Here is a 27,734-nt window from a genome sequence, read left to right on the forward strand (position 1 = left end):
AGTCAGATTGAACATATATAATCAAACAAACCGCACTATATACTCACAGTCCGACTCAAATGAGCCTAACTTACTAGATACGAACTAAGACTTAGATGGTACGGACAACCAAACGAATACCTAACATTCCTTAGGCTACAGTGTCATGAAGTCCATCTGTACCCCACTTTTTAATGAAAGGATGAGCCTAGATGAACTGTGATACTCTGGCAAAGTGGAGAGGGAAAACACTATACAGACTACAGTGCAGTTTTGGTTTTTGAATTTTTGTGGCTGCTGTTTTGATATCTGAGTTCTTGTTGTCAATGTAGCCTCAGGAGCTAATCCGAGAAAAATCAGTCGTCTAAACCTTCTATTTGGTAGACTAGCTTTTTTCTTTCGTCTATGTGGTCCACTTCACCGGTCGGTCACTCAGCAGATTTCATGATTGGTGGTGTTATATATCTCAATGCTGGTCGAAGCTTGACATTCTTTTTTTTTTTTTTGGGTAAAGAGAGAGCTTTATAGATTAACTGAAAAGGGTATTACATTCCTGGGCAAGGAGCTCAAAGATGGCCGGGGGAGCCTGGAGGATCCACTCGGAACAAAGTCTGGAGCTCATGCCCATCTTAGCTAGAAAATGAGCAACCCTATTACAATCTCTCTTTAATTTATGCCATTGCACATCTTGGAGACGGCTACAGACACCATGTATCTCATCGATGATTGGAGACCATGCCGCACGATTTCCTTGGTGTGCCACAATGTCCTGAATGACGGTGGCATTGTCAGACTCAAAAATCACCGGCATCTGAACCCAATTTGCAGCCGCGCGAGCTCCTTCTAGGCATGCCAATGCTTCCACTTCAATAGGCGCATTGCAGTTCTGAACCGCCTTGTATGCAGAGTATAGGACCAAGCCCCTGCAGTCCCTAGCGATAATTCCGACGCTAGCTTCTCCACTCTCTGGCCTAAAAGCTCCATCAACATTAATTTTTGCCCAACCTTCAGGCGGAGGCCTCCACACAACATCATCAGAAGTGGCCCTGTTTCTTCTTATGGGCTCCGGGATGATGCATTCAGAGATGGGCAATTTACCTTTATGATCCACCTCCTGCTGCCAGACCGGGGAAAGAGTTTCCCTGAAATTCTTCAAGAATGATACCGAATCAGCAATGGAAGCCAGACCCTTCTCATGAATGATGTCATTCCTCAAGTGCCATGATCTCCATAAGACTAGTAATAGATTTGTCTTCATTTTCGTAGGGATTGAATCTAACAGTACCAAAAGCCAGTCTGGTCCTGTGTATTTCAAAAGAAATTCATCCGGCAACTCCCAGTATTCACGTACCGCTAGGCGAAGTGCCATTGCTTTTGAGCACCTGACAGTGGCATGGTGCCCATCCTCCACCTCATGCCCGCAGATTTTGCAGACCCCAGTACTCTCCAAAGTCCTTCTCCACTTGTTTCTCATTGTTGGCAGCGAATCATGGGCAAGACGCCATGCAAAGACACTTACCTTAGGCTGTACATCTGTCCTCCACAACACTTTCCATAGTTTCCTTTGATCATCAGGTGCTGAGCTGGAAGAATGCGATCTGGAGCTCAGGCCCGACAAATTCCAGGCAAGCCGATAAGCACTTTTCACTGAGAAAACCCCATTCTTCTCAAAATGCCACGCAGGGAAATCTTCCCTCTCCCGCACTGGAATCCTTGATTTCAGAATAACATCAGCATCGTCATCATGAGTTAAGTGACGAATTAAAGGTTCGTTCCACTTCTTCTCTCCTGGCAATATAAGGTCATGAACAAAGGTGAGCCTATTCCAAGTTTTCTTCTCAATTACTTTCAATTTGCCTGCATGTGGAACCCATTTGTGTCTCCATATTCTAACATCTTTTCCATTCCCGATTCGCCATATAACTCCCTCCTTCAACAAGTCCATCCCATGAGCTATACGCTTCCACGACAGTGATGAAACCACCGGGAAGGCAGTATCAATGAGGGTTCCATTTGGGTAATACCTTGCTTTTAGAATTCGTGCACAGAAACTGTCCGGGTACACAAGCAGCCTCCATGCCTGACGAGCTAAGAGAGCTTGGTTAAAACATTTCATATCCCGGAACCCCATTCCTCCGAAGGACTTCGGGCATGTTAACTTCTCCCAGGCCAACCAATGCACCTTACGCTGCCCTTTGTCTTCTCCCCACCAAAACTTTCTGACCATCCGATCATAAACCTCACAAGTCTGGAGCGGCAACTTAAACACTCCCATCACATAATTTGGGAGTGCTTGAGCCACACTCTTTATCAACACCTCCTTAGCTCCTGCAGATAAAAATTTCTCTGACCAGTTGCTAAGCCTCTTAGCAAATCTTTCTCTGATTGGCTGAAACTTTTCCGCTTTCATACGCCCCTCCGGCGTAGGCAAGCCTAGATACTTGTCCTCAAATGTGGCTTTGGAAACCTGCAGCTCGTCCTTAATTTCATCCTGTTGGTGCGCCGAACAAAAATCACTAAAGAGCAGGGAGCATTTGCTTGGGTTAATTAACTGTCCCGTGCTCCTTTCATATAAAGTCAGGGCTTCTTTCACTGCTCTTGCTTGCTGCAGCTCTGCTTTGAAGAACAATAAGCTATCGTCCGCAAACAACAGATGAGAGACCCCCGGTGCCTTCCGACAAACCTTTAGTGGTTGAATTCTTCCTTCACCCGAGTATCTTTTCAAGATATTTGAGAGGCCGTCAGCAATAAACAGAAATAAATATGGGCTTAAAGGATCCCCTTGGCGTAACCCTCTTGATGGACTGACTGCCTCCAATAATTCCCCGTTAAATCGCACTTTGTAGCGAACAGTAGTAACGCAAATCATGATCCACTTGATCCATGTTTGGCTGAAGCCCATCTTCTCTATTACTCTCTCCAGGAAGACCCAATCTACATAATCATAAGCCTTCGAAAGATCTAATTTCAGTGCGCAGAAATTTTGATTCTCTCTTCTGCACTTTTGAATGGAGTGAAAACACTCGAAAGCAATCAAGGCGTTATCCGTTATCATTCTACCTGGAACAAAAGCACTTTGTTGCTCCGAGATCAAACCCTGCAGCAGCGGTCTGAGACGGTTGACTAAACACTTTGACACCACTTTGTACACCACGTTGCACAAACTGATAGGACGATAGTCCTTCATTTCTTCCGGTGCACAATGCTTCGGAATCATCACTATTGTAGTGTCATTTACTTCTTCCTGCAATTCACATTCCTCAAAAAACTTGTGAACAGCTCTTAACACATCCTCCTTTAACAGAGCCCAATTCCTTTGAAAAAAGCAAGCCGGAAATCCATCAGGACCCGGTGCTTTCGTAGGACCTATCTGGAACAAGGCATCTGAAATCTCTTCATCTGTGAAAGCCTTCGTAAGAGACTCATTCATCTCCTGATCCACCTTCAATGAGAACATGTCCAGCAAAGGCCCAGGATCAAGAGTAACATCTCTTGACAAAAGATCCTGAAAGAAACATTGAGCAATATGCTTCATCTCCTTTGCATCAGACGTACTGGAGCCATCTTGCTTTTTTAGTTTTGTAACTCTATTCTTCCGAGCTCTCCAAGAAGCTTTCCTATGAAAATATCTTGTATTACGATCACCCTCCTTGAGCCAAGAGGTCCTTGATCTCTGTCTCCACATAATCTCTTCACGAAACAGCAATTCGTCCAGCTTTTCACGCACCTCCCGTATTTGATTAGATCCGTCCAGCAACCCCTGCTGGCGAAGGGACCCGAGTCTCTTTCTCAACTTCCCCAACTTCCTCTTCACGTTCCCGACCTTCTTATCACTCCATGTGTGTAACTGGGTCAAAGTCGACCGTAGCTTTGCCATGACATCCCCCAAATTACTAACTCCTTCCCCTTTCTCCCATGCTTCCTTTATCACATCTGGCATCGAGGCGTCTCGCTCCCACATGGCCTCGTAGCGACGGCAGCGAGGCGCCGCCCGCGGCCTCTCCGGCTCATCCCATAGTAGTAACAACGGAACATGATCGGAGCACGACGACGCGATGTGAGAAACATGCGCCAGGGGGAAACACGCCGACCATGCCGGATCCGCAACAGCTCTGTCAAGCCGCACCCGCACATTCCTTCCGTCTCCCTGTTTATTGTCGTACGTCCATGGTGTGCCCCCGAATCCCAAGTCATGAAGGTCGCAAAATGAGAGAGACTCACGAAAGGCTCTCATCTGCCCCTCCGGTCTCCTCGCGTGTGAGAAGTGCTTCGACTGCCACATTGCTTCATTGAAGTCATCTATCATCAACCAGGGTTCAGTTGCATTTGGTTTGATCCGACGAAGCAACGTCCACATATGGTGCCTGTCCTGAGATTTAGGCTCGCCGTACACAAACGTTCCACGCCATTTGGCACTCTCCGGTGCCTCCCGGACCAACACGTCAATATGCCTTTTATTATAAGACTTCAACGCTACCTCCATCGCTTCATCCCAAAAGAGGGCTATCCCACCTCCTTTGCCCTCTCCATTGACTGCAAAGCAATTACGCAGGCCCAGACGCCATCTCAACCTCCTCACTATCTCCTTGTCCTGTCTAGTTTCCGAAAGGAAGACCAGTTTCGGGTGATGCATCTACACAAGGCAGACGAGGTCCTGAACTGTCCGGGAGCGCCCGAGCCCCCGGCAGTTCCAGCTTAGAATACACATTAGGCCCGGCGACGCTCCGCGAGGGAGCCCGCTGATGTTGCCAAGTCAATAGTTTCAGAAACTGTTGTATTCTCTGCCTTCTTCATTCTCTTGCTTTCATGATTCAGTGCAAAATTTTGCACCTCATTCTCAAACACTTCCGGGATTTGTACATGCATCACCACGTCTTGCCCCTCCTGCACTTTCTCTGTAATTCCCCGCTCCCCAGGGCCCTTGGGCCTCTGCACATCCTCCAACAAAAGGAGTCTCTTGCTTGATGACCTAAAGTTTGCTGGATTGGCCATATGCTGCTTCAGGCCCATCTCTGAACTCTGCATGTCTTCATCCTCATAGACGCATTGTCCAGTTTCAAATCCGGCCATGGACCCTCGGCCCCTGCGGCCCCGACCACGACCCCTTCCACCGCCATAGCCACCCCCATCGCCAACCATCCATGGTCCTCCTCTCCGGAATTCGGGGACTATAAGGGTTTCAGGATACTCAATATCCTTTTCAGCATGCACCCCATCCCCATGCTCTTTGGAGACGTGACCAAGAAAGCCACAGACTCCACATAAGATAGGCATCTTCTCATACTGGAAGCGAACGTATCTCTTTTGCATCCTCAACGTCAAGGTCGCGGCACGTGACAAAGGTTTGCGAACATCAATTTTAACTCGCACCCTGACCCCTTGACCATGGCCCTTTACAGAGTTCTCATCCAACAAGACAAATTCTCCCGCCCGGCGAGCGAGCTGAGACGCCACGCTCCCGGTCCTAATCTTCTCCTTCAAATCCAGCACCTGAACCCACGCTGGAAAAGTGCTGAGATCAACTGATTCGACCTCCGACCATCCGTCATACGATGCCAGCAAAACAGGGCATCCCCTGAAGATCCAGGGACCATTCTCCATCACGCGCTCCCAGTCTTCGAGACAGTTCATCTGCACCGAGAATAGATTATTCTCCATTGCCCTGAACTCTACCTCTTTTGCACAATTCCATGCTGCTCTCATGTTACCAAAGAAGGCACCATGACTAAATTTCTTCTCTGTGTGCACCCGTGCGAGGGCCAACCATCTTGCATCTACCTGTAATTCGTCAAGGTCTTCTTCCAAAATCACCTCCTCCTCCTCATCTTCACGCAGATCAAGGGTTTTGAACACCTCATCGATCGGTGCTTTCATCTTCGTCTTCTCCGATTCACCGCCGCCCTCAATCTCCGGTCTCTTCTTCGTCCCCTCCTTTCCCTTCGACGAGCCCCCCGAATTCGAAGACGGCGAGGAATCGCACGCCAAAGAATCAAACAGGGTTCTCGAAGCTTCGCCGAGCGCCGAGCTCGGAGCTTTCATCTTCGTCTTCTCTGCTTCACCGCCGCCCTCAATCTCCGGTCTCGTTTTCGTCACCTCCTTTCCCTTCGATGAGGCCCCCGAAATCGACGGCGGCGAGGAAACGCACGCCATCGAAACGAACAGGGGTCTCGCAGCTTCACTGAGCTCCGAGCACGCGCCAAGAACTTAGGCGCAAGCGGAGCCTGGGCAGTACCTGAGACGAAAGGGGAATTTTTTGGAGAAACTCTATGGCGTCGCCACAGAGGAGCCCAACCCTATTTTGCAAGGGTACGTCGTGCTTCCAGATGGCACGATGGTATTACAGTGAAGCTTGACATTCTAACACCATCCTGCCATCACAATGGTGCTAGGGACGGCAGACACAAGAGAAGGCTATCATCACAATGTCACGCCTCCATCGCTAGTGACAGCAGACACTAAGGAAGAGATCATTTAATTTAACTGTATCATGATGTGATTATTGATATGTAAGATAACTCTTAGTGAGTCTCACATATCAACTATTGCTGACACATGAAACAACTCGCATATCACCTATTTTTTTTTTTAGTGAATCTACCATATCAGTGACCACCCTCTGTAGTTAGGTTAGAGAAATCGCTTCGGACACAAGTGGATGGACGCTCCAGGTCCAGGCTGACCAAGTCCAAGGTGTGCGTGTTTGAGAGTTGTTGCGCTGAACTGTTTGTGCTCAGCAGCCTGGGTTGGTGGAACGGGAGGCGTAAGCCATAGGGCCCACCTGCCATGGTTGAGGCAGGGGTTAGAATTAAAAAAGCTGCAGAATTCTCTTTTTTTGACCAAAAAAGCAGTATCCTGTAACCACGTTATGCCCAAGAAACGACAAAACGAGGATGAACTGAATTCCCTACTCATTCCTTTCTCTGATCTCCCATCCCCTCTTCCCAATTCTATCATCAAGCACCGAAGAGTGATGCATATGACCTATCAATCTATGGAAATATTATTCAGGAAGTAAAGATGCTATTGCCTGCTTGTTTTACTCGTGTTCATCTTTCTTGTTGTAAGCATGATTATAACATTGTAATCCATAAATTAATGATGGAGTCAGTCACAACCCTAAGTTGACTGATTATGTTCGTAATTTTATTTCACTCATTGTGGCAAGTTAACTGTGAACATCCATAAATTATACTCATTTTATGCTGTCATATTTTGCTGAAGTTGAATTGATGACACTGAATTATCTATTCTAGCCTGTCCTGATGAATCGATGAGCTAGATTAGACATATATTTTTTTATGCGTTGGCTCGATACAGATGGCGAAGACTATTGTTTCAGTGTATTTTTAACTATTTTACACGTGTTTTATTATGTCAACATAATTATTTTGTACAAATTTTTGACTTTTGTCATAACACACGGGCATTTAACTTGTTCTGAAAACAAATCGAGCAGCACACCTCGATCGATTTGCTAGCATTGCGTCTGTGGCGGTCACTTTCGATGGCGACCTCTAAGCCCGCCACCGGTGAAGATGGAAGCGAGGCGCCTACCCTCGTGCCCTCTCCTCGCAGGGCCGCTGTCGATGGCGAGCTCCGCCCCTGCCGCCGGTGAAGAGGGAAGCGACGTGCCTCCCGTCGTGCCAAGGTTTCGTGACGGCAGTGCGACGGCCTTCGTCCCCGCTGCTGGTGAAGACAGAAGCAAGGCCATCTCCTCATGCCTTAGTTCTCGTGGATCCTGTCATTCATGGCGTACTCTACCTGCTTCCCCTCGCCTTTGCCAACCTGTGCTGTCGCCGCCGCTTCTGGAAATCTGCGTCACAGGGACGACACGGCCGTATGAAGTCACTCGGATGTGATCAAAATTGATGATACAATAGCACGATTTTAGTGAATTAGTAGTCCAGTAGATAGTTTGATAGAATCTCTGAAGCAGCAGCAGCAGTGGTCTTTTTTTTTGACAAGCTAATCTAGTTTCAGCCAGGAACTAGTGTTGTTGGTTTAGTGCTGGTTTGTTTGAGTCATTCGTTCCCTCTTTGTAATTATAGACTTCGTAGCAACAGCAATGTGGCAAAGTTTGTGAGCTCTGGTAGATTGTTTACATACTGACTGCATTCCTGAGCGACATTCTTCATGCCCCTGTCTTGTACAGTATATTTATCCAGGGTCTTTTGATCACATCATCTGCATGTCTGTACTTGGAGCTTTAATAGGATTGAAGAGATTGTGCTTATTTTAGTTACATGTGAAATTGGAATTTTAATTCTGAACTTGTAATAGCTATGGGCTATCTGCATTGAAATGCTCGTGACCAGTTTCGGTCTGTTCATAATAATGTGGAAGAGTATATTTCAACTTTTTTCTGGAAAAATCCAGTTAGCCTGAATTGAACTTTCCTTTGAGTTCAAGCATGAATTACAAGTGCAAATTCTTTTAATGACTGCTTCTACAAAGAAATATACTGACAACATACAAGTTCCTGACCAAACTTTTGGTGATGGAGTATCGGTTGTCCATTTTTCATGCATCATCGGCAACTGTTATTTGAAGTTAATTCCTCATTTTCTGACAGCTTTTCTGGTGTGGATGGGTCTGCATTACCCTGTAATATTCATGCTATCATTCAATAAAATTTAAAAACATTGGCTCTTTTGCGTGACAGATGCGATAGGTGGTGTGAGGTAAATTGGAGCACAACTGTTAGTATGTACGGCTTCACCGAGGCATGTTAATTGTCTCATCTCTTTACTGTGACCTGAACCTGGGATTTCAGAAAAATGGAATCATCTCTATTAAAGGTGATCACTCACAATCAGCATTCTTCTAGGACATTGAATATATTTCATGATTCAATCATTTTTTTTTTAGCATTCCTTTATCTATTTCAACTCAGAGAGATGACCATGTTCAGTTTTGTCAGTTTGGCTATAGTAGTTTCCTATGTTGCACGGTAGGGGATACAGATACGAGGATATGATATTTTCAAAAAACAGCAATATAGGGATACGATAAATCCAAATATAATACCATAACCATAGTTGAATTATGCATTACATAATAATATAACATAATAATATCATAAAAATATAGGATAAAGAAACATGCTAAGCTCATCAAGAAGTGACAAGAACTCAATCTTCCCCTTCTAATATCTTCGGATTCTAATATCTCCTAAAATTCAGAAGATCATCAGGAGGAATGAAGGAGTAGCAGCTGCTCCTTTCTTCCCCATTCTTGCTGTCGGCCTGAGCACAACTGCTCATAGTGGCTCTTCCTCTATCCACCACTATTGACACGACCACCGCAAATCGGTTCCCTGGGATGTACTACATCTTCCCATCTCCTCTGACCGAGCCCCGCAACCACTCGTCGCCGGAGAGCACAAACATGGCAGTGCCATTGCACAGCACGGCTAGAGCTCTTCTACACCGCCTTCACCCCCTTCCTAGCAGTGAAGCTCGGGCTCAGCATCTTCTTCCCTGGTGCCAGCCGCTGGACAGAATCTCCTGGTCGCCAAAAATTTCTGCACATGGTAGGCCCCTACCCGATTCCTCTGGAACTCACCCTCACACTTCTTCGACGGGGACGGAGAACTAGGGTAGCGATGCTCCTTTTGGTACAACACGCCGTCGTTTTCATGAGGGGGGGGGGGGGGGGGGATGAGAAACAACGCACGCTAGGCTCTGTCTTTGTTTTTAGTCCAGGTGTGCGACTTGATCTGTTTTTGTATGGAGCCGAAGTTTCGTTAGTTGGAGTCGTAGGTGAGTCTTTGATCGCCGGAGCCGAAGCATAATCGTGTGAAGAACCAGTTGCTTTGAGATTCGCATGGCGCAAGTGGCGTACATCCGGCATGGTGCTTCACGGGAATGGCGATGCAGCACTGCTGCACATAATTTTTTCCCCAAGGGAAGGGCGGCGTCTTAACATAGTATTCACACAAGCATTCTGCGGTCCATGCACAACTGGACAACTGGTTGCGTATGTTCATAACAGGCCTAATATTTTATGGGCTGGACTGCATTACAATTGGGCCACAATTACACAGTTGAGCTGTACATTAATTCCATGGATACAAACATGTAAGAAGAAAATTAAGCACAAGTACATTAATTCCATGGATACAAACATACACACATCATGCATATGAAGTAGATGATACATCGAACAGCATCAGCAAGACGTAGCATGGATCGTGGGGACGCCGGCAACAACCTACTCTTGCTAGCCAGATTAGCAGCTAGAAGTGCGTGCTGTCGCCGGCGGTGGTTTTGAAGGGGATGGCCTTGATGACGACCTGGTGGTACACCGCCGCAAGCGCAGCTCCGGCGAACGGACCCACCCAGAAGATCCACTGACATCATCCAACGCAAGCGTTGCAACCATGATATGAGTATGATTTTGATTAGTACCATCACGCGGTGTGTTAGCTGTAAAACTTACATGCCCATGCATCCGTGCGGCCTGTCGTAGATGATGGCGGCGCCGAGGCTCCTGGCGGGGTTGATGCCGGTGCCAGTGATCGGGATGGTCGCGAGGTGCACCAGGAACACGGCGAAGCCGATGGGCAACGGCGCGAGCACGGGGACATGGGAGTCCCTGGCGTTGCGCTTGGCGTCGGTGGCCGAGAAGACGGTGTACACGAGCACGAACGTGCCCACGATCTCGGCGCCGAGCCCGTCGCCCTTGCTGTAACCCGGGTTCACGGCGTTGGCGCCGCCGCCGGCCGCCTCGTAGAGCCCACTCCCGAATTCCTTCACGAAGCCGGCGCCGCAGACGGCGCCCAGGCACTGCATGACCACGTAGTAGATCGCCCGCGGCAGCGACAGCTTCCGGTCGAGCAGGAGGCCGAACGTGACGGCCGGGTTGATGTGCCCCCCCCCCCCCCCCCCGACACGCCGGCAGTGCAGTAGACGAGGGCGAAGATCATGCCGCCAAACGCCCACGCGATGCCCTGGATCCCAACGGTGCCGCACTTGGACGGCGACTTGCTGACGCCCATGACGGTCAGGACAGTCACGTAGAGGAAGAGGAAGGTGGCCACGAACTCGGCGATACCCGCGCGGTAGAAGGACCACGACGACAGCTCCGACGCCTCGAACAGCGGCGCCGGCGGGGGCTCGCGGTAGTGGCCGCCGAGGTCGTCCGCCGCCGTACCGATGGGCTGCCGCTCCGGGAAATGGTCCACGCCCACGCGCACGTCCTCATCCTGGTGCTCCCCTCCTGCCATTGCTAACTTGCTGAGCAACGTACGAGCTCTAGATTGATCGATGCAGCTGTGTCAAGTGCGAGCTGCTAGCTAGAGAAGTGAGTGACTAGATGGAGCGAAGAATGAGGTAGCCATGTGCCTTCTTATAGCACGATCCATGGTTGACGGCTCAGAATGTCATGACGTGCAAGTAGTACAATTGTTAGTACGAAATTAAGATGGATGCAAGAACAGAGAGACAGAATGGGCGGCAGCCGCTGCGACATGCATATGACTATATGAGTACTCATCAAATGCTCAAGAACGCTTAATGGGTGACCCAGTGACGCAACCGTTCCTACCTAATAAACTCCCATTTGACAGCTTACGTTCGCAGCTTAGCTGCAAATTTCAAGTTCAGAATTCTGTAGACGAATTAGTGATAATAGTATTATATCATATACAAATAATTTTATTGAAATAAATACTAGAGTTTTAAATAACAGCGGAAGAACACGAGAAAATTATAACGAAAATTTTATGGCACACCACAAGTAATCAACTGGGAGTAACGCGATTTAGGACGCTCCGTCTTCCTTGTAGTCTTCAGCTTTATTAATCTTCATGTAATCTTCTCTAAATAAGCAGTATTTATTATTGAAAATAGGAAAGATAAGTACATATCGTACTCAGTAAGTGTAGAAAATTATGATATAAGAGTTTAAGATAAGAAAGACTTGACTCAGATTTAGAGCTGGGTTTCACTACAAAGTCTTTACAAAGTATATCTGTCGGTGACACAGGAACTAGGGGTCCCCGAGTCCCGAGATCAGAACAGTAGAGTGCCACGTGGCGACCTCCCGCGGGAGTTATTTCCCTGAGGTACGAGAAGATCAAGTTCCGAGACAGGTGCTCAACGAGAAGACCAAGTACCGGGAAGAGAGTGCTCGGGGGCCGCGAACAGTGGCCCCCGAGCACTCAAGTCCCCCAACGACGAGAAGATCAAGTTCCGGGAGAGGGTGCTCGGGGTCATGAATAGTGACCCCCGAGTACCCGAGTTCCCCGACGACCCAAGAAGACCAAGTACCAGGAAGAGACTGCTCGGGGCCGCAAACAGTGGCCCCCGAGCACTCAAGTCCCCTGACGACGAGAAGATCAAGTTCCGGGAGAGGGTGCTCGGGGCCATGAACAGTGGTCCCCGAGTACCCGAGTTCCCCGATGGCCCGAGAATACCAAGTACCGGGAATAGAGTGCTCGGGGATGCAAATAGTGACTCCTAAGCACTCAAGTCCCCCGACGACCCGAGAAGACCAAGTACCAGGAAGAGAGTGCTCGGGACCGCGAACAGTGGCCCCCGAGCACTCAAGTCCCCCGACGATAAGAAGAGCCAGTCAGTTTCGGGAGAGAGTACTCGGGGCTATGAACAATGGCTCCCGAGCACTCGGTTCCCCGAGGACCAAGAAATGGCATATCCGGGAGAGAGTGCTCGAGGCGGCAAATAATGGCCCCCCGAGTACTCGGTTCTCCGAGGGCCTGAGAAGTCCATCGTCGGTGGCCCCCACAAGGGCCCAGTGGTGAGGTATCGACTGGTGAGAGGCCTGATGCCGTATTTAAGAGGGCGCGTGGCCTGTCGCTTCCAACTGCTCCCCCACGCTTGCTGACAGTCCCTGCCACAGCTTGGTAGGGAGGCGTGGGGACATTTAATGCACGGGTCCCATCCCGCGTCATCTAGCGCACCTCGGGATAGCATCGCGAAGCCCAAGGCGTCCTGCCTACCGCCCTGCTGTGTCAGGCTTGCTCTGACCGAGCGGGCAAACCGGGCTGCTCGGAGGCTGCCCGGTGGGCCCTCCCCACGACGCCCGTTGAAAAATGGCATGATGACGAACAAAACCAGACGGGGGTGCGCTTTCAACTCTCCCCGTCACCTCGCGCAGCAGTCCATGATGGTTGCTTTCCATTTATGACGCCTTGGAACTCACGCCATCCTTTCTAGGCACACTACCGCCCCGGCGGGTATAAAGGTGGGGTGGGCTCCCCGAGAACGAGGACGGACCAGTTCGGACGAGATCAAATCTTCGGCAACCGGCGACAAGCACAGAAGCTTAGACCAGCTGAAGAACAAGGAGCACGAAGCTCTAGACTAGACAAATATTCTTGTAACCCAGCAAACACTCAGAAAGATATTCTAAGAGCATTTATATCATACACACAGGAGTAGGGTGTTACACTCAGTGCGGTCTGAACCTGTCTAAAAATCCCCTGAGCATTTACTCTTTTCTGCCTCCGATCATTCCATTCCACCTGCATCTCATTTACGCCCATTTATTTCACCCGCAAAACGGATTTAGAATCACCCCCCCACCCGAATCTCAAAGGGGGTTGCCGGTGAATCAGGAACCAGGGGTCCCCGAATCCTGAGGCCAGGTCAGCAATTTGCCACGTGGCGCCCTCCCGCGGGGATCATCTCCGCGAAGTACGAGAAGATTAAGTCCCGGGAGGGGGTGCTCGGGGCCATGAACAGTGGTCCCCGAGTACCCGAGTTCCCCGATAATCCGCGAAGACCAAGTGCCGGGAAGAGAGTGCTCGGGGTCATGAACAGTAACCCCCAAGCATCCAAGTCCCCCGACGACCAGACAAGCCGAGTACCAGGAAAGGTGTGCTCGGGGCTGCTAACAGTGGCCCCCGGGCACCCGAGTACCCCGAGGACCCAAGGAAGGTAGTTCCGAGAGAGAGTGCTCGGGGCTACGAACAGCGGCCCCCCGAGCACTCGGTTCCCCGAGGATCCGAACAGTCAATTCCGAGAGAGAGTGCTCGGGGCCGTGAACAGTGGCCCCCCGAACACTCGGTTCCCCGAGGACCAAGAAAGGGCGTTTCCGGGAGAGAGTGCTCGGGATGTGAACAGTGATCCCCGAGCACTCGGTTCCCCAACGGCCCAAGAAGTCCTTCGCCGGTGGGCCCCACATAGGTCCAACGGTGAGGTGTCAGCCAGTGAAAGGCCCGATGCCGCATTTAAGAGCGCGCGTGGCCTGTCACTTCCAATTGCTCCTGCCACACTCGGTGTCAGTCCCTGCCACATCCTGGCAGGAGGGTGTGGGGACATTTAATGCACGGGTCTCATCCCACGTCATCCGGCACGCCTCGGGATAGCATCTCAAGACCCAAGGCACCCCGCCTGCCGCCCTGCCGTGTCAGGCGTACAAGACCAGCGGGCACGCCAGGCTGCTCTGTGGCTGCCCGGTGGGCCCTCTTCGCGGCGCCCATTGCAGAGCGCATCATGACGACCGAGACCGGGCGGGGGGGGGGGGGGGGGGGGGGCGTTTTCAACCCCCCCCCCCGTCACTTCGCTCAGCAGCCCATGATGACTACTTTTCCATTTATGGTGCCTTGGAACTCGTGCCCTCCCTTTCGGGGCACGCTACCGCCGGTGAGTATTTAAGAGAAGCCGGTGGACACAGAACAAGGACCCAGCTCTCTGACTCTCTCTCTCGGACGGGAACGAAGATCGAAGATAGAAGAACACCCCAGTACAAGCACAGAAGCTGAGACCACCGAAGAACAAGGAGCCTGAAGCTTTAGGATAGACAAACATTCTTCTAACCAGCAACATCCCTGAGGGACATTCTCAGGGTATTTATAGCATCCACACAGGAGTAAGGTATTACGCTCAGTGCGGCCTGAACCTGTCTAAAAACCTCTCTAGTGCATTTACTGCATTTTGCATCCGATCATTCCATCCCACTTGTCATCGCATTTACACCCATTTATTTCTCCCGCAAACAGATTCAGAATCATCCCCCCGGCCAAATCTCAAAGGAGGTCCCTCCGAATCCCCGCTTGAGGAGTTCACCCTCCGACAGCATCCTAATCTGTATTCACCCACTAATGTTTAACCGCTAACAAGGATTCCATCCACAGTAGAGGCCTCTTCTTGTGCCACCAAACAGTCAGCTGGTGCATATAGAATAAGGAGGACATCTAATTAATTGGTCAGACCATACCCATATAAGTCTCGTGGTTGTACAATTTTGCTAGGTTACATCCTCCACAAACCAGTCCTTAGGATCCTAAGCAGGTAGTACCACCAACCCACAATACATACTCGTACCTATGCATACCCTCACCATCAACATACCACTTCTTGCTTAGAATCTCTATGTTCCATGTTGCTAAAAAGATTATCAGACCAGTTCATACTGCATAGACTATTAAACAGATTAACATTTAAACCACCCAACTTGACATCACAACTAAGCAATTCTAACCACGACATCCAAACTACAACACAGACAACAAGAATAATCATGGAAGAATACAATAAACCCTAGTCATGGGATTCAACTAACAAGCATGCAATATGAATAAAAGACACATTTTCCTACAACAGGATCAATGTGATCAAGGACACTTGCCTTCTCTGAAGTACTGCTCAAAGTCACCGAAGTCATGATCTTGAATATTCTCGAGTGTCACTGGGACAAGATCATCTACACGCGAAGAGAACAACACAGTAAGAAAACACAACAACAAAAATTGCTAAGCCTGGCTTTGTTACGATTTTAGGAGGATTTAGACGCAAAAATCACCCAAATCGGAGCTAAGACGCGAAAGGTACAGCTAAATGAATTTTTAAACAACTAAAAATGATGAAAACTATTTTTATGGAATTAAACCAAATTTTTAAAAAGCCTACAACATTTATTTAATTTTTCTAGAATTATCTTCAACATAAAACTAAATAAAACAATTTTATAGAATTTATTTACATTTTTATAGAATTAAAACTAATTTTATAAGGAATAAAACATATTAAAAGCATTTATTTTACTAAATAAAACACATTTAAAATATTATTAGATTTATTCTAGATTTTCTAAACTATTTTCCAAAATAAAAAATTTATTCTAAACATTAAAACTATTTTTAGGATTAAAATAGAATTAAAAACCTATTAAAAATATGTACTAATTTCTGGAATTTTTCTATTAAAATAAAACCTAATTTTGAATTATTCTATTTTGTGAATCATTTTTCTTAAGGAAAATCTTAATTATTGCGTCATGATGACATCAACATGCTGACTGGGCTTTGGAAGGCATTGCACGCTGACGTGGCTTCATAAGCTCACTGGGATTATGAGGCCACGTGGTGACATCCTATTGGTTTGCGAAATGGTACATTTACTTCTAATCTATGCCGCACGAACGAGATCGAATGATGGAGGAGGGGGCTACCTCGGCTCACACAATCGAGTGATGTTGACGACGAGCAGACACGGCGGCGCGGCTCGATAGTTGCTGGATTTGAGCTCCGGTGGCCAATCTCCAAAGGCGAGCGATGAAACGCGAAGAGGAGACGATGACAAACCTGTTTGAGAGGCAAGTTCGCGTTGGGGTGGCTCGGGATGGCTCGATGATGACAAGCTTCACGGGCAAAGGTTTGGCAGTCTCTGGAACTCGAATGCGGCGGCAAAACTTGACGCAGGTTGGTTGAGGGCATTGAGATTCGAATGGAAAATAATGTCGTGAACTCGAACGGTATTGGGGCGGTGTGGAGCAGCATGGCGATAGTGAGGCTCAAGCGACAGCGGAGGATAGCCAGAGGCGACAGGAATGGCGTGACACAGCTCGGACATCGACGGTGAGCAATGGAAAAGTAACGGGGAATGGTGATGAACTCGTTTGAAGCCCACAAACAAGTCAGGGTGGCTCGAGGAGGCTTGGCGACAGCGAGGCTCAATGACGAAGGTTTTGTTGTGACTCTGGAGCTCTCGGGCAAAGGGAACTCAACTAGAAATGAGGGCTTGAGCGTGGTGGAGATTGAGGAAGCTTGGTCAGGGGTTGGGGCGGAGTTTTATAGCCGGGGAGGGGGACGATTGTGGAGACGGGGAAAAAGCACGAACGCCAAGATGTGGCGGTGGTTTCAGCATGCGATTGGGTGAGGGTAGGAGGCGGGGATCATGGAAGCGATTGGCACAGAGAGAACATACGTCACATTATTTTTTGAAAACTAAATCGGCAAGAGAGTTGTCTGTTATATTAATAACAAGAAAGCCCGGCATACTCATGTGCTCTGTTAATTAAGTGAAAACTGAGCGGCTGGTCCGCAAAAGGGCACACACAGAAGTAAGCACCTTGAATGTCTCTAGATGGTGAAGTTAAATGCGAGTAGTCAGGTACTTTGGTTTGCTTCTGGTGCTAAGGGGATGGCAGCATGTACTACGCCGCTTTAAAGTGAAGACAAAGGCAGCTATCACATGCCCTGCTTGAGGATCATGCGGCCCTAGCTACCACTGTCAGTTATATGAAGTGTTGTGCATTCACTAGGGACATGTGAGCCATCGACAGGGTCAAAAAGCCTATCATCTTACTGCAGCAAGGAGTAGTACGTAGCATGTCAACTATACATATATGTTAGAATTTTGGTTATCTCCTATAGTACATATGGCATACACTTGTTGTTCAACTAACCATGCATGCAGCTACAAGCACCTCAACAAAAAGAATGTGCCTCGAGCATCTTTCATATCATGTGTGGCTTCGGGTATGCACGACCTGGCTTCTGACCCCGCCGCATGCGGTCTCATTGCATCAACCTCACCCATGGTGTTACAACAATAACCTAGTGTGCCTCTACATGCCAGATGTAGAAACTCTCCGACGGCGCCTCGCCACTGGCCTCGCTGAACTCCCCAAGGGCCTTGCAACAAGAGCTTCATGAGCCCCTACATTAGCCTTGGTGCGCAGGGGCTCCCTCAGCCTCGCCGTCGACTTTGCCTCAGGCCTTGCACGACGCTCCAAACGGCCCCACCTCTGTCAAGCCTCGTGGAGGCTACCTATTGAGGGGATCGCGCATTGCCTCCCTCGGCCTCACCATCGACTTTACCTTCGTCCTTACTGCGGTGCTAAGGATGGCCCCATCTCCATCAATCCTCACCATGGCTACCTACGGAGGGGGTCGTGCATTGCCTCCCTCAGACTCGCTGTCGAATTCACCACCCGTCTTGCTGTGGCACTCCGAATGGCCCCACCTTGTCAAGCCTCACTGCGGCTACCTATCGAGGGGGTTGCGCACTGCCTCCCTCGGCCTCGCCATTGAATTTGCCTCTACCTTGCCGTAGCACTTTAGATGGCCCCGCCTACGTTGAGCCTCACCATGGCTACCTACTAAGAGGGTCGTGCACTACCTTCCTTGGCCTCACCCTCGACTTCGCCTCCGGCCATGCCGTGGCACTCCAGATGGTCAGGCCTTCGTCGAGCCTCGCTACGGCTACCTACCGAGGGGATCACACATTGCCTCCCTTGCACTCGCCATTGACTTCGCCTCCGGCCTTGTGTTCCGGACGGCCCCACCTCCATTAAGTCTCACTGTGGCTAGTTACCAAGGCGGTCGAGCACTGCCTCTGTCGGCCTCATTGTTGACTTCGCCTCCGGTCTTGCCACGACGCTTCGGATGGCCCCCGCCTCTGTCGAGCCTCGCCGTGACTACTTACTGAGGGGCTCGCGCATTGTCTCTGGTCTTGCCGTGGTGCTTTGGACTGCCCCACCTCAGTCGAGCCTCACCGCGTCTACCGAGGGGGTCACCTACTGCCTCCCTCGACCTTGCCATTGACGTCACCTCTGGCCCTCGCTGCGGTGCTCTAGACGGCCCCGCCTCCACCGAGCCTCACCACGGCTACCTGCTGAAGGGGTCGTGACCTCGTCGATGTCACCTCTGTCATTGGTTTCGAGATCCTCCATCGGGACCCTTAGTGTGCGACCTTGGTGGGCTTTGCGTCCTTAGCTCCTTGCCCCAGACGTCCACGCTACAACTACACAGAACAATCTTGGATAGTCTGACTTCAAAAAAAAAAAAGGCTAGAGCTAGTTCTGTGTACATCCGCTCGCCCCTTAGGACCTTGGAACTGATGTATGATGGGTGCTGTTGGGGAAAATGCCGTAACACTGAGATATTTACACATCGTACGGTGTCATGACTATTGCAATTATAGTGCTCCAGTTACCACATGGTATGTAGAGGGATAAAAGACCCAAAATACCCTTATACGCATATAATTGTAAGATAATATATTAGGTGCAGATTGATACTTTCTCATTCCTTTTCGCTCTATAAAATAAACCCTCAAGGGTAGGCGGAGGGACTCGAATTTTTCTTCCATTACACAAGTGCTTTCTCTTTCTCACCTTCCAACTCACTGTTTTTCTTCAAGTTTGAGTCACTCTTATGAGGACTTTCGCGGAATTCTGCTAGGGCACGTTTTCGTGCCCAACACTCCTCGTGCTGGTTGCCCTTGCTTGCGATTACCACTAGCTGTTTGCCAAAGCGGTGTCATGTCAAGAAGATTTTTTGCTGAGGGCACATGCGGGAGCGCTTCTGTGCTGGCGATCCACTTTGAGCAAGGCGAGCGCCCTGAGCGCTTGGAGCTGCACACACCTACCTCTACAGCTGGACCACATCACCTGCGATAAAGTCATCATCGTCAGTCGGCCATCAACGACGAACTTAGCGTCGGTGGCGGTGAACTTAACATCGTCAAACAAACGAGACAGCCATCACCGGGATCTCCCTCCCAACTGCCGACATCGTGAGACGGTTTGAGGCTTTGAGCCTCCAGTCTCTCCCCTACCTCAACAAAATTGACCTCAGCAACAACCGTGGTCTCTCCGGTACAATCCCTCCTACCATCGCCTCTCTTTCCATGCTTTCCAATCTAACCTTGTCCAGCGATCAGCTCACTAGAAGCATACCTCTCGCGTTCGGCGAGGCCCTGCAACAGTTGTACCTCGACGACAACAACCTCACCGGTAAGATCCTGCGCTCCTTGGCAAACCTCACCAAGCAGGGTGGATGTGTTCTCCGTATGGAGCTTCGATGGTAAGGTGGCATTCGAGGATATTGTGAATGCAGCAGATGATTTTGATGAGAAACATTGCATTGCAGAGGCACATGTAGAGTCTGTTTGGATATGCTGTGGTTTCGGAGCTTTTAACTAGCTGAGGAAGTGACAGCGATAGTTGAATATTAGTTATTGGTTTTTATAATAAACTTTTAGCTTCTCAGTATACCTAAAAGTTAGAGAAAATAAGTAGAATCTGCTTTTCAGTTTTTAGTTTTTTTAATCACAATCGCTTCCTTGATTAGTCAAAAACTAAAAAAATCGAGGCCAGAAACCAGCCGTTTAGATAGCTTCCAACTTTTTCAGAAAAAGCTAAAAAAAGCATCTAAACAGAGATAGTCGTATATACAAGGCACAACGCTAAGATGGATATGTGGTTGCGGTGAAGAGGCTCCACCATAATCATTCCGTCGGCGAAGACACACACGACGAAGAAAGTTTCGCCATGAGATTAAAGTTCTAAGACCAACTCCAACGGTTTTCCGTCAAGGCCCATAATATCTTCACGAAAGGGATTTTCGTTCCCTTCAGCGCTCCAACGGTTTCACTTCATGGTTCTCGTTACGAAAAGATTTTCAAGATCATTCCCTTTAGAACGAAATTCTCTCTCCTTTCTCTTCACGAATTCCTTTGAAGGAAAACTGTTGGAGATGAGAAAAAATAAAGGGAATGAGAACGGAAAGGATAATTAAGAAGAAAACGAAATGAAGAGAATATGATTGAAGATCATCTAAGAAAGGTCCGCCAACGCAGCATCGTTGAGCTTTATGGATTCTGTTCACACCCGAGACACAAGTTCCTTGTTTGTCGGTTTATAGAGAGGGGGAATTTGGCATCAATCTTAAGCGATGAAGAAGTAGCAACCCAATTGCACTGGCAAACAAGGATCACTCTCCTAAGAGATGTGGCTCAAGTCATTTCTTACCTTCACCATGTGACTGTCACCCGCCCATAATCCATCGAGACATCACGAGCAGGAACATCTTGCTGGATGTTGATTACAAGGCCTTCGTCTCGGACTTTGGGATTGCAAAATTTATGAAACCAGACTCGTCGAATTGGAGCGCACTAGCAGGAACATCTTAGTTTGTTATTTAGCAGCACCAGGTTGTTCCTCGCATAAATGTTTTAGAAACAATATGATTGTTCCTCTGATACCCGTTGGATGCAGAGTTTTCCTACACATTGGTGGTGACGGAGAAATGCGACGTCTACAGCTTCGGTGTCGTGGCACTAGAGGTGCTGATGGGCAGGCATCCACGCCATCCAGGAGATCTTCAACAGTCCAATGCTCCACTGATCAAAGAGGGACGAAATCTAGAGGCAATTCTGGACCAACGCCTCGAGGCACCCGGAACCGATGTCGAGTCGAAAGACGTGATCTTCCGGTCACTCTCGATGGCACCTCAGTGCCTACAGGTTAATCCACAGGACAGACCAACCATGCAGCAGGTTTACCGGGCACTTACCATCTGACCCTCCAGAATAATCGGGCCGTGGTACTTCGTGTTGTAATATAATATATGTAAAGTCGATTATAGATAAACTAGGATTTAAATTAGGTAGACAGAGATAAAGCTACAAACAAACTTGTATTACTAGGTTTATAAACATTGTGTATCATCATTGTATCTACAATACAACAGACATATCAATATTAGGGAGGAGCGCTCAAGTCAGCCCAAGAATATAGGCCGATGGTTAAACCTGTTAAAAAACATTGTATTTTGATATCATCGATCTTACGTTTGGCTTTACGATTTTGATGATACTTTCGCGTACTCTAACACTTTGCAATTAGTGTTAGCATGTCATGTTGTTCTTGTGATGAACTCCTGCAGTCATGCTCTATTGAAAAAAAGGAACAGTAACCATGGTTTCTTACCAAAACCAAAATTTCCTGGCGAATTCTTCCAGTTGGTGGGCCGGGACTCGAAAACCAGTCCAAATTCCAAAAGGCCGGTGAACTTGATGGGTCTGCTACATGTAGGCATCCAGCCCATCCTGGCTCGACCCATTCCCTAATCGGCTATTCCCCCTGATCTCCACTACCCAAATCAGATTGGCGGACCGCATTTGGTCGAACCACCCGTCGGAGCGAGGGGAGAGTACCACGCGGCGCGGCGGCTGCCATGGATGACGAGGAGCACGAGGTGTACGGCCAGGAGATCCCCGTCGACGGCGAGGACGTGGACATGGGCGCCGCAGGGGATGACGCGGCCAAGGTCCCGCTCCGCGCCGCTTCCTCGTCGCCCAAACCCTAGCGGCGGTACTGACCCATGCTCGCGTGCGCAGCTGCAGGAGCTCGACGAGATGAAGCGCCGGCTCAAGGAGATGGAGGAGGAGGCCGCCGCGCTCCGCGAGATGCAGGCCAAGGTCGCCAAGGAGATGCAAGGTTGGGAACCCTCTCTACTTCTTCGTTGCAGCGATGAGATCCGCATCTAGATAGGGGTTTGTTGGGTGATTTGTGTTGACTTATAGCTGCTTATCGGAGGTTAGGAATAGCGGATTGAGTTAGAACTTAGAAGCAATATGAGGCGGTGTGATGTTTGTTTAGACTAGCTTTTTGCGTTGCTGCATACATGTGAGTATGGTTCTTGATTTTGCATCACGACGGGCCTGTAGCGCTGGTAGGCTGGTAATGTTACAGGCTGAGATAATTTTGTTATTATGCCTAGTAGCGGAAAACTGCGTAGTAGGGGATGGATGTTTGTGAACTAGAGTTCGAAGTTCAAACCCAGTATCTGTTTCATATTCTTTATTTCATGTCATGTTCAACTACAATAAACGCATAGTTCACTCTGTTATCATTGCCTTCCCTGTATCCTAGGGGCAAGAAAGTTTTTCAGTATAATGAAATTCGAAGATGAACCGGTTTGGTATCCTCTCTTTGCTTGGCATCCATATATGCAACTTCAGCTTTCTGGTTTAGCTGAATCTTGGAGTTCGCCTATACGTTTAGGGCCTGTTTAGAAGATGGTGATTAGTCTACAAATTTTAAAATCCTATGGATTTGAATCCCAATCCCTTTATCCAAACAAGCCCTTATGCTTTGTTAGACTGTATGTTGTGGTTACCATATAATCATTGTATAAGTTTTCTAATACACCAATCATTTTTTCTGTAGGCGTAGATCCTAATGCAACCACATCTGAAAACAAAGAGGAGATGGATGCTCGGTCAGTGTTTGTTGGAAATGTGAGTTTTATCTCTTCTCTTTATATAAATTAAGAAGACTGCCGTGCAGTTCAATATTTCATATGATATTACCTACGGCTACACATACCTCTGATGATTCCTACTGTGGTCCTTGTTACCTTTTAATATTGTTATCCTTTCCAAACTAAAGATATAAAATTGGATCCACGTTAGCTTATTGACTATTTGAAATATAACATTTGGGGTTTTAACAATGAATTGTTTCATCTACTTTTGTGTTTGATTTTTTCACTCGGTAGATAGTATGCCACATACCCTACAATTGATTTAACTTTGCCATAAGTTTTGGCGGGCTCCATTAAGGATCCTATTTCTACGTGAGATATTATTTGTAGTTCCTTATGCCAAGTTCCATTTCATTGAACTACAGGACAGATGGTATTTATTTTCAATTAATAACAGAAATAGAAATTGTCTCTTCTAACTTTATCTATTTTCCTATTTCTCTTTTCCATTGCATTGATTGAACAATGGCAATGGTTGCAGGTTAGTCTGCTGTCATCAAGCTTTTCAGTCAAAGTTTTGGCATCTGATTGAATCTCAGCGCAAGTTCTAGTGTTAGCACAATGGGGGAAAGAAAAAAAGAGGAAAAATCCAATAAAAAATTCTTGAAAAAAAGAAAAGAAAAACTTTGAAAATAGAAAAAAATCTTTGAAAGAAGTAGAAAGAGTACAGAAACAAAAAAGAAAAAGAGAAAGAGAAAAATGATATTATAGGCTAGTAGTTATCCCCCAAGTAGCCAACTGAGAATGTGTCAGGCATGTACTTGGGACTGATGTGGCGTGATATCATTATCCATTTACTGGCAGAGTTCATAGGCATGGCATGTAAGTGTGACCTCATATTTATGTTGAGTGTATCTAATGCCTATCCATTAGTTAGCCTTGTGCTATTTTTTTAAACACTGTACTCTACAATCATTGAGATCCTTTTGGCTTTCTTGACATATCTATATGACTATATGTCTATATGGCATAATATAAACGGTAAACTTAGCAGAGTGCCATGTCACATAAAAAAATATATCAATATCCTTGGAGACCTAGTGTTTCATGATAGGATGGATGTTTGTCATGCATCTATGACAAAATTTTCTCTTGATTTGTGGTTGAAGGTTTCATAATTTGACCAATTGGGTATTTGGAAAAATTCCCATTACTTTTGTTGACACTCCCTTATGTGTCATAAAAAATGTCTTGTACTAGAGGGGGTAAACATTTGTTGGTAAATATCTACTAGAGAATAGTGCTAGTAATGGACCGTTAACAATCATTTTAAAGACAAATCCATCATCTATGTTATTGGTGAATTACTAGGTGTAGCCTGAATATCTGATTCTTTTTCGAGGGCAAAGCATAAATATATGTTTTGGCAAGTTGCTGTTATGTGCGGGATCACATACCGCAGGAAGAAAGGAAAGGGTGCACAAGAAGAGGAGGCATTGGCGACAGATTGAGGAGATATTTGGTTTAGATGAGTTTGGAAAGAAATGAAGTAGAGTTAGGTAATTCGGATTAAGTAAGATTGGAAAGTGTTAGATTCAGTTTAGTTATTAGAAAGAGAGAGATAGAGTTGGATTCGATTTAGATTTAGTTGAGATTGTTAGGGCTGGGCTCTATACTATATATATAGAGCAGTCGGCATCCTTTTGGAATTAAGAAATATATCAGCCTATTCCTCATCTCCTGCTCTCTGTCTCTCATCCCTCTACCGTTGGCATACGAGCGGGGACTCGTCGGCCTCGCTCAGGCCATGAAGCATTGGCGGCCGTACCTGTGCGGTTGTCATTTTTTGGTCTAGGCAGACCATTACAGTCTAAAGTTCCTCCTCGACCAACGCTTGTCCACCATCCCACAACACCGATGGATTAGACTAATGGGGTTCAACTTCGAGGTGGAGTACAAGCTAGGGCATGCTAATGTGGTGGTTAACGCCTTGTTTCAGCGTGTTGCATAGAGCATGACTGCCTTTGCTCTATCGACATTGGTGTTTGACGCCTTCCGTACGCTTTGTTAGGTGGAAGCCAATGCTGGCCTCCGGCAATTGAAGGCCACCGTGTGCGCCAACCATAAGGGTCCTTCTTGGGCATTTCGTGATGGCTTGATCACGGTCGGGCGTCGAGTCTTTGTTCTGGCATACTCACCTATTGTGACGTATCTCCTTGCTTAGGCGCATGACACAGGCCATGAGGGGGTCCAACGCACCTTGCAACGCCTTCGGGCCAATTTTCAGATTCCCGGTGACAAGACTCTGGTACAGGACTATGTGTTAGACTGCACTGTATGCTAGCGTAACAAGGCCAACCACTTGCATCTGACCAGCCTGCTACAACTTCTTCTGGTCCCGATGCAATATTAATGCAATATTTATTGTAGATGGTTTCAAATGAAGTATCCTGCTCTGTTTTCTGCAAAATAGATGCAAAATTTGTTGGTTCTGTTTGTTGCATGTGTCTTCTCATCAGCTGATTGGTCACGTGACATAATAAATCCACTCATTTTTTGTGTGATCACAACTGTAGGTTGACTATGCTTGCACTCCAGAAGAAGTGCAGCAGCATTTTAATTCCTGTGGAACTGTCAACAGAGTGACAATCCTGACTGACAAGTTTGGGCAACCTAAAGGTTTTGCTTATGTGGAATTTGTTGAAGTTGAAGCTGTTCAGGAAGCTGTTAAGTTGAACGAATCAGAGTTGCATGGTCGCCAAATCAAGGTGTGAATCTTGGCTTTCTTGCTTTCACTAAGAACCTACATGTTTCTTTTTGAGGGAATACATGGCATATTGACATTCTGACCTTGTTTTCTCATCAGGTGGCACCGAAGAGGACTAATGTTCCCGGCTTGAAGCAACCCCGGGGTAGAGGATACAATCCATACCATGGCCACCCCTACAGGCCATATGGAGGACCGTTTTATAGTCCTTATGGTGGCTATGGGTGAGTTGATATTTATTCACCTAGCTAGCACTTCGGCTTGAGTCTCAGAAGCAAGAAACCCCAATTTCGATCACACTCTTTTCTAATGCCCCATTTGTTTTGCTTCGTGCAGGAGATTTCCCAGATTCCGCCGTCCGAGAAGACCTTACTTTTGAAGCTCAGGTCTCAAGAGCTGTCAGCACACGACTCTAGTCTTCGACCATAGTCGTCCAGATCCCAGAGGACACTGGACCTTATTCCCGCATTTTGTTGTTTCATAGCTAAACACAGTTCTATGGTTTTTTTTTATTATCTCGGTTGTGTTGTTTCCGTATTGACGCTACAAGCAGCATGGTGTATTATTGACTTTCAGCGACAGTTATGCAGAACGATTAGATGGTCGATGGGTTACACGTACTATTGGGTTGCATTGTTCTGATGCTGTTAGCGTGAGACAGCAGAGTCACTGTTGGTCAGTTTGCCCGACTTGAGTGTAGCTTGAATGGTTCTTAGCCTGGAATAGTATTGCTTGAATTCAAGTTGAACCTTTCTTCACTTCTAATATCATATTTTCACCATACTGAGGGGCTTCTGGTTGCCTTAATGTCGAGCCGTCGAGGAACCATCCTAGTCTACATTTACGCAGTTGAGTGTGGCTCTGTAGTAAAATGTGTGCCTGTGACCGTGCATCTTGAGATGATGGGTTTGCCCTTCGCCTATATGCGTGTGTAAGAAACGACTTTCGCACTTGTAGGCGGTCACCGACTGCGCCGACGGCCATGCACTAGTCGTCCACCATGGCAAAGAGAATCTCCACGGCCACGTCCAAGAACCCCAACGTCGTGTGCTCGAGGTCATAAGAACGAGAAAGGGAGAAGAATATTGATGAAGATTTGTTTATGATAATGTGTTCATTAGATTATGGTATCTTCGAGATAAGGGAACAAGTACAAAATAAGACACACGGTATAGATAGGTTCGATCTTTGACTGGAGTAATAACTTATGTCGAGTATGGAGGTTGATGTATATGTATTCTCTCGAGTACAAACAAGATGGTTAGACCTATTACAAGGAGTAGATGGGATCTAAACTAAACTAGAGTTGAAGCCGTTGGGGTATGTCCTATGGTCTTGATGTTTGCGTCAAGTTGAGTTCTGTTGAACTGCTCTAGGTCGTAGAAGTTGTCCTTTCAAGGGTCTAGGTTTCTGCCTTATATAGGTCTTGGCACCGCCCTGAATCCTGCCATAACCGATGAGGAGGCCTCCGTCTTGTCAATTAAGGCAAGGCAACCGAATCCAACTTGGATACTTGTCATACTTAAGTCGGTTAACCTGATCGAGACTTTCCTTGTATGTACTTTCATAATATCTGAGTATATTGGGTCTCACAGATTCAGGTCTGCAATATCCGAAGTCGTTAAAGATGCGAATAAAATATCCTATTCATATATGATATATTTCTTATTCGTATATACCATATAGTTAGATATTCGATAATATCCTCCTAACTCTACTCAGCAAGGAGGATTTCCATAAGTGTCT

General features: G+C 47.4%; 2 protein-coding genes and 2 pseudogenes across 2 annotated transcripts; 2 read left to right on the forward strand and 2 right to left on the reverse strand.

Annotated features, from left to right (window-relative positions):
* Positions 1-508: 508 nt before the first annotated feature.
* LOC133930222 (uncharacterized) lies at positions 509-4,462 on the reverse strand. Its single transcript, XM_062376886.1, has one exon. The coding sequence runs from the start codon at positions 4,460-4,462 to the stop codon at positions 509-511; it is 3,954 nt and encodes a 1,317-aa protein (XP_062232870.1).
* Positions 4,463-10,216: 5,754 nt separating this feature from the next.
* On the reverse strand, positions 10,217-11,206 carry LOC133930223 (aquaporin PIP1-6-like; annotated as a pseudogene).
* Positions 11,207-16,826: 5,620 nt separating this feature from the next.
* Positions 16,827-21,533, forward strand: LOC133930224 (probable leucine-rich repeat receptor-like protein kinase At1g35710; annotated as a pseudogene).
* Positions 21,534-22,100: 567 nt separating this feature from the next.
* Positions 22,101-26,625, forward strand: LOC133930645 (polyadenylate-binding protein 2-like). Its single transcript, XM_062377335.1, has 6 exons — positions 22,101-22,282; positions 22,353-22,452; positions 23,185-23,255; positions 25,798-25,989; positions 26,088-26,212; positions 26,325-26,625. Exons 1-6 carry the CDS (start codon positions 22,190-22,192, stop codon positions 26,365-26,367), a joined length of 624 nt encoding a protein of 207 aa, XP_062233319.1. The 5' UTR covers positions 22,101-22,189; the 3' UTR covers positions 26,368-26,625.
* Positions 26,626-27,734: the final 1,109 nt, after the last annotated feature.

This window comes from Phragmites australis, chromosome 10, assembly GCF_958298935.1.
Source record: "Phragmites australis chromosome 10, lpPhrAust1.1, whole genome shotgun sequence".
Classification (NCBI taxonomy): domain Eukaryota; kingdom Viridiplantae; phylum Streptophyta; class Magnoliopsida; order Poales; family Poaceae; genus Phragmites; species Phragmites australis.

Excerpts from the sequence above, each read along its gene's own strand:
- LOC133930222 (XM_062376886.1), bottom strand. The coding sequence starts at position 4,462 with ATGGAGGTAGCGTTGAAGTCTTATAATAAAAGGCATATTGACGTGTTG.
- LOC133930645 (XM_062377335.1), top strand. The coding sequence starts at position 22,190 with ATGGATGACGAGGAGCACGAGGTGTACGGCCAGGAGATCCCCGTCGAC. Across the intron at positions 23,256-25,797 it reads GGTCAGTGTTTGTTGGAAAT|GTTGACTATGCTTGCACTCC; the intron begins GTGAGTTTTATC and ends TCACAACTGTAG. Across the intron at positions 25,990-26,087 it reads TGCATGGTCGCCAAATCAAG|GTGGCACCGAAGAGGACTAA; the intron begins GTGTGAATCTTG and ends TTTTCTCATCAG.